General features: G+C 39.2%; 1 protein-coding gene across 1 annotated transcript; it reads right to left on the bottom strand.

Annotated features, from left to right (window-relative positions):
- Positions 1-1,487: 1,487 nt before the first annotated feature.
- On the bottom strand, positions 1,488-7,218 carry LOC124292277. Its single transcript, XM_046729338.1, has 4 exons — positions 6,796-7,218; positions 6,366-6,383; positions 4,279-4,467; positions 1,488-2,167 (listed from the first exon to the last, which is right to left on the bottom strand). Exons 1-4 carry the CDS (start codon positions 7,097-7,099, stop codon positions 1,962-1,964), a joined length of 717 nt encoding a protein of 238 aa, XP_046585294.1. The 5' UTR covers positions 7,100-7,218; the 3' UTR covers positions 1,488-1,961.
- Positions 7,219-7,612: the final 394 nt, after the last annotated feature.

Raw genomic sequence — 7,612 nt, 5'->3', positions numbered from 1 at the left:
CAATAAAGTCCTGAAATGAAAACTACAAAGTTGAACAAAAATCATGGCATCATAAAAGTGTCAACAACCACCTTGTTAACTTCACCGTTAACAACCACACTGCAAACGCAGATTGTTTCTTTGAATGTTTCATTGACACAAGCCATTAGTCTCTGCCTACCATGAATGGTATATTTTACGGGGAGCAATAGGTGCACATAAATGTTTTCTTCTATACAAGTATTCATGTATCACGTCAATGTATGTTTCACTAATCATATATTCCATTTCCTCAAGAATTTGCTCAAAACAAACTCGGCAAAACACTGCATACAATGAGTGAGTATTGCTTTATGCCGCTTTTAGCAATATTCCAGCAATATCACGGCGGGGCACATCAGAAATGGGCTTCACACATTGTGCCCATGTGGGTATCGAACCCAGGTTTTCGGCCACTAGACTACCAAATCACCCCCGAAATGCATATAGGCAAGGCCTTTACTTCAACATGATTCCTAGCGTGGTTGATGATTAGGTGATCAAGGGGGGAAATATTTCTGAAATAACAGAACTAAATATAGGATTATCAGAAATATCGATCAAAATTTCGAAACAATCTTGTCCATGTATGATATGCATCAAGAAACATATTTAAGATTATTATAGGATACTTATATAGCGCACATATCCAGGCAACTCAGGCGCTGATATTTTCTTCCTTCAATCATTGGATGTCAATCTCAATGGCACATCGTATTATCAATCTCAACTCCCTTATGTTTGTTTGTTGTTTCTCAAACGCCGTCCCATTCAGTACTGGGACATCCACAGCTACATGACGTTGCTGTACCGGTAGGTGTTTGCAGATTCATGTGGCTCTGGTCATCCAACGGTGATTGACATCATGAGTTCATCAATAGTCATCCTCACTCTTAAACGCCGTCCTCAGAACATCGATATGACGTGATATCGACATCATGAGCATCAAACTACGCAATTCAGATACGATGACCAAGTCAGCGAGCCTGACCACCTGGTCCCGTTAGTTACCTCTTAACAAACATGGGTAAGGATATTGATTCTTAGCCAACACTTTAGTTACACGGAACTCTTCACCTTTCACGGAGAGTATACCACGACGGAGAAATATCCTGTGCACATACTGCTTGAAGAATCACATCATAATGTCCTATCGAGTTGGAGTGAGTTAAGATTTAAAGTCACATCCTATCGAGTTGGAATAAATGTGACAAAAAACTTTCAATAATCACAAGAAATCTCTCCAAAATCAAGTGAGTGAGTTAAAAATTAAAGTCACTTTGGCAATATTTCAGCCGTATCCAGACTAAAACACGTTATAGATTAATAACAATAATTATAGATAGATTATAAATTCCTGTCAACGAAGGACAGTAAAACAGCTAGAATATCACATATATAAATGTAAAACTAGTAATTAAATCTCTAACATTTATCTATAGAGGTCAACACAATATAAAAATGGGCTATAGATCGCCAACAACAGAAGGTAGATCACCATACTAGGGACCATGGGGACTCCAGAATCAAGTACATTGAACCATTCCGATTATGACAACACCCGTGAAGATTCGGGTTAGAATTGGTGCTTGTGGTAAGAAGCGACAAACGGGATCGGAAGGTCAGACTCGATAACTTATAGTTTCCTTATTACATAGGTCGCTACTGTTGTTGATCACTGGATTGTCTCGTCCAGTGTCGATTATTTACAGAGTGCCGCCATATAGCTGGAATATTGCTGACTGCGGCGTTAAACAGCGAACACAAAAAAACCAAACTATGGCAACATGTGCTTGTGAACCACAAACAAATCATGATGATATCAAGTGTTCGCGAAATGGCAAGCGTTGCTTGTCTACCAATGGCACCCATTACAAACACATGCAAAGGAAAGGTAATTATTCACCATGAACACGCTGTCATACCTTATCTGTTCAGGCACATTACACAAAAATTTCACAAAAGAAACCATTCATATCGTCGCATTCGTCATCGTCGTATACGACTGAGTTGTCAGTGTCAAGTTTCATTCTCATACAGTCGTCAGAGCCCGTTTTATCCAGCCAGGTAACAACTGTATCATCCGACTCCCATCGCCACACTCCGTCAACGATGGTATCCGTTGCCCCAAGAAAATACTTGTTGTGCACTGGAATAGAGCAATGAGGTGAGGTGAGGTGAGATGAAATTGGGTTTAACGTCGTGCTTGAGAATATTTCGCTCATATGACGACGTGCATGCGTGTGTATGTGTATGTGCGGCTGCTTGTACTAGCCCAGACTGAAGCTGGTTTTATAGTGCTAGCCCATTGAGATACCATGCCGCAGTGAAGCATGAATACCCTACTCAGACACATTATACTGACTCCGGGCCCACCAGTCCTTGTTGTACCCATTAATGACGAGCGCCAGGCAGGGACCAACAAGTACCATATTTTAACGTCGTTTGGTATGACGCTGTCGGGGATCGAGCCCGCGACCTTCCGCTCTCTGGGCGGACGCTCTAACCACTGCACCACGGAGGCGGTCGGAATAGAGCAATGAAAATACGTGATGGTTATGTCAACGGAACACAGTAAGTACATGATTCGCTACATAGTCAGTAGTAATGGTGGTCCGATTAATTGAAATAATCGAAGATTGGTCGCAAAGACTAAATGACCAAGCAATCGATCATGTTTTCTCATAATCGAACACATACAATTTTGGAACACTTGTTTGCATTAACTATATTTTTCACAAGGTTGATTTTGTCTGTTACATTTCATAAGCACCACAAGCTCGTTCCTTGTCAGGATTGAATTTATCTTCAAATCTCCAGGAAATATATGTTCCTAACCATGCTAACATACTAGTCATCCTTTAAAATGTGAAATTTGTAAATGCGTTTTGTGCAATTTGCAAAAAAAAGCCGAAAGAACTACATGTTTTTTCTATATTTTTTGTGAATAAACAAACATAACAAGGAGAATTTGATAAATGACGCTAACCAATTATTTTCGGTTGTAATTAACCAATCATCAATTGTGAGATTTTAACCAATTCCCAACACTTGTCAGTAGACTAATCCTAATCACATTGGCCTGTATATAATCGACCCAAACGAGTTGATGTATTGTTTAATCGCTTACTAAGTAAAATTCAAATGAACATGTCCAGCCACTTGCCATGTATATATTTGTTTACCTATGTATTTATATATTCTCATGTACCACCGTTGGTTGGTTGAGAAATAAACTTCTCTGTCTGTCTGGTAACGATTCTCTCATATACTATGGCGTGTCATAATATCAGTTCCGAGGTCAATGACGACCATTACGCTGCCTAATGCTGGAGTTATAATATATATACATTATAAGTTGTATGCTTCTCTCGAGGGTAATACGGTCTGGTGTACGCCTTTTTGTAGCAGTGCCACCCGAGCTGGTAGGCGAGGGATGACACTGCTACAAAAGGCGTACATCAGACTGTATAACCCCCGAGGGAGACGTTTACAACGTATTTATCTTGCCGCCATGTTAAATGTACAAAATATCATTTTATTTTATTTTGAAGATCGCTAAGCTCACTCTCGACTATGTGACATGTAAACAAAATGGCGTCTGCCTCTCGACTGGATTTTTATAATCAATAGTTAAGCATGTTTACGTTGAGTGTGCAAACGATTCAATGTATAAAATAGTTTAAATAAAGTCAAAGTCAGTAAAATAAATGTGTCCATAGTGAACTGAAAAACAGCTAATCGAACGGGTTTCGAACTCCGTGCACTGCATACGTCATATTATTACGTCATACGATTGTTAGCGAAACAGCTTCTCGGCGGCGAGTTTGACGGTTACCGTGGCAGCGGGTAATATGTTTTCCAGTTGTCACCATGTCACCATACTATAGCCATGTCTGAATTAGTATAACAAATTCGATTCAAAATACAACCTTGCATTTGTGATTCACGTGTGTACATGGCTGTGTATAGATATACATGTCGCCATATGGTTAAAATAACGCCGAAAATGTTACTATTTGTTTCTTGACAACTCAGCAATATTCCAAACATATAAGGGCGACCTGTAAATGCTCGAACCTTGACCAGACAATCCAGTGATTGACATCAGTATCGAAGACCAAACACTCAGTCGCCTCTTACGACAAGCATGGGTTTGCTGAAGACCAATCCTAACCCGGATCTTCATGGGTCGTTCGATGTTAGCTCAGTCATTAATGACCATACAAGTTTGAACATATGAAACATGAAACACTCTACCAGGTGAAAGGTAGCCTTCAAGGACTCGTTTCTTCTCAGTTGTGTTCAGCTTGACCATGATACCACCCTCTGATTTACATGCATTAACAGCATCCTGCCATGTCACGGTTGGGGTTTTCTGGACCCTGTAGCACATATGGGCGTCGGAGTTGAAGGTATAACCATTTGTGGATTCACAAGCTGAAGTCACTGTTAGAAAAGTGAGTGAGTTCATATTTATCGTCACATCGGCAATATTGTAGACATATCGTGACGAGAACAATTGATTATCGTAGTAAACATCAATACATTTAGAAATTAAACACCTGTTGACAATGAACAGTAAAAATACTAGAGTATCACAGATACGGTAAAAATAGCATGTAATCATAAAACGATATTACTATAGAGAACATTACAATATAAAAACGGGCTATAGATTGCCAACAACTGAAGGTAGACCACCATACTAGGGACCATGGGGACTTACATTACTTTTGCTACCTGCATGCACCCTAGCTGGATTTACATCATACCTTCAGGTGTTGGCGATTGTTGAGCAAAATAACCATACAATGAAGAACAAATATGCTACTATTAAAATTCAGAGAAAGAAACATACGTTGAATGAAAAGGGACTTACGTACGCTCTCAGGGGGACAATTATTTCTGTCAGAAAATGCGATTCAAATTTGAGTGTATGCATTACTACAAATCAAGGGATGTATCAACATCGGTTTCCAATTATAACTACCCATAAACGTCAATACGCTGTCAGTAAAAAATAACTGCAACTAAAACCTGGGTGCCTGAAGTTCTGCTTGTCAAGAGACCTATCAACCAAGTTTCCAATAATAACTACCTACAATCGCCAATACCAATAGATTTGACAATAAATGTATTCACCACAACCATGCTCACCCAACTCGCCTTCAAATTATAAATACCCTTAAACATCAATTATCAGAAATCTGACTGCATGAAGTACTGCTTGTCAACGGATGTAACCACCCCTTGGCATCGACTTGGCATCGACTTTTTCAAATCAAAATATCGCATGAAGGGTGAGTCAGTGAATGATTGATTATTGCTTTCATAAAATTTGCAGCAATTTTTTTTTAAATTTAGCAGAAGTTAACTAGTCGATTACGACATGAGAAAAATGTTCAGAGTTTTTATACTTGTGAATATCCGGGTTAGAATATTGATCTTCAGTAACCCATGCTTGTAAGAGGCGACTAACGGGATCGGGCTGTCAGGCTCGCTGACTTAGTTGACACACGTCATCGTATCCCAATTGCGTAGATCGATGCTCATGCTGTTGATCACTGGATTGTCTGGTCCAGACTCGATTATTTACATACCGCCGCCATATGCGGTGTAAAACTAAACTCACTCACTCACTCACTCAGAGTTTTTATTCCAGCCTACGCTATAAATAGTTACCACACATGTGTAGGGACCGGACCTCTGGACTTTGGTAACATGGTCATGTAGTATTGTGATATTGTGCCTCTATTGACACGACAGGTCAGCTCAGGACAGGGCGCGTGTCCAAAAGGAACATTTAAAAAGTGTTTCTTAGAAAAATATATTTAGTCAATGTTCTTTGTAGATGATGGTCAAAAGGCAAAATCTGGTGAAGAAAGTGCAATGTTGGTTCGTGTTTGTTTTGTTTAATAATGCATTTGAGAGCATTCCAGCTACACGTGTGTGTGTGACAACAGTGAATACAGTCAAGCAGGACATGCTTGACCGTAGATATTCAAGTGATTTACATCGTGAGTAACGATCTAAGCCAATGGGATAGAATGAGAAACATTCGTGTCTTTTTTTCCTTTGATGTACATCATCAGAAAATATTAGTAAATCATTATCAAAAGTGTAGGAACGTGGCTTCCTCGTTCCAAAGAAGCGCAGCTGTCCTTTGTTTATAACCTTAGATGTTTGGCAATGCCATGTATCGATATGCCAACATTAAGTGTAGTTTATAATTAACAGACTTAACGCTATTCATAAATAAAACCTACGACTTCATCAAAAAACGGAAAGGTTATTTCCTTAAATACTCAAGCAAAAAAGACCTAGTTTCTTTCTGAATACAGTACCTTCTGGCATTGGCCGCCCTGAAACAAAATAAAGGTCTCAGTTACAGCATCATTATATTTAAAATATTTTTATTAGTAATACTAAATTGGGTTTTTAATATTACGATAAATGTGTGAACTTATTTGGTACATCATGTCAGTTGGTATTGCATTTATCTCAATTTAGAAAACAATATAATGCATCTGTAAAAACATAAAGGATACTGTGGTTTTACGAGGCTTTCAGCATTATTCCAGCAATATCATAGCGAGGGACATTTGAAGTATCGAATCCGGGTCTTTGGCGTGACGAGCGAACTTTCAACTACTCGGCTACCGTGTCATGGCTTTCGTATGATTTCGGCAATATCTTGAACATGTGTCATGTGCATGTGAATCACCATCAAATAATGACGACACCAGGGGTTTGCAATATAAGCGGGTAACTTACCTTGAAATTCAAATCCAACCCAACCTGATTCCGTTTTCAAAGTTAACGCTGACATTTTGCTTTTGTACATGAGACATGTGTTGTTTGCCTCCTGGTAGAAGAAAGACGCACAGTTCCAGGTGAGGGCAGATGTAGATGCACAATCAGTTAAATTCATCGCTGTTACAGAGTTAACCAGTAGATACGTGTAGCTCTCTGGGATCTTCATAGTCAGTCTACTTGTCAGCACTAAGGTGTTGCAAATACGTCCACATTTGCAATTGTTAAGGACATAAATCAAAAAGAAAATCGACAACTGCTTCATTTTACGTACACAGATTTATGAAGTCACCACATAAGCTTCTCGCATACAAATTCCTCTGATCTGTTCAAAAGACGAGTCTACTTGCTCTTCATATTACCGTACAAGTCGTCATGGAGTGTACAAACAACCTACTCTCTCCCTGAGCAACTGCTGTTTGCTCCTAACACACAGCGGGCGTTCCACTGTGCAACGCAATACTTTTTCATGCCAGACTTGTCAAAGCAGAAATCATTATTTCCTCCTCTAAATATATTGGTCGATCGGTGATTAGGACCGCCGGTCGATGCTTGTCATCGTGTCAAGTGTTGTTTGAAGAGTTCATAGAAGGTACAAGCTCGATTGCTCCTCAACAGTTATGAAACCAGAATATGTCCTTATGGTCTTCAGCCTGAAATATGGAAACATAAAGACGATATATTACTCCCCAACTTGCATGTACTTTTCAACAGTATTTTTAATTCAGGATATTTATGGATATATACTACCCATTAAAAGCTTAGACTCACTTAAAGC

This window comes from Haliotis rubra, unplaced genomic scaffold, assembly GCF_003918875.1.
Source record: "Haliotis rubra isolate DU_JTF1 unplaced genomic scaffold, ASM391887v1 Scf510, whole genome shotgun sequence".
NCBI lineage: Eukaryota > Metazoa > Mollusca > Gastropoda > Lepetellida > Haliotidae > Haliotis > Haliotis rubra.
This window is presented reverse-complemented; position numbering and strand designations above follow the sequence as displayed.

Coding starts and splice junctions, on each gene's coding strand:
- LOC124292277 (XM_046729338.1), bottom strand. CDS start 7,099: ATGAAGCAGTTGTCGATTTTCTTTTTGATTTATGTCCTTAACAATTGC. Junction 2,168..4,278: donor TGAAGGCTACCTTTCACCTG/GTAGAGTGTTTC, acceptor GCTCTATTCCAG/TGCACAACAAGTATTTTCTT.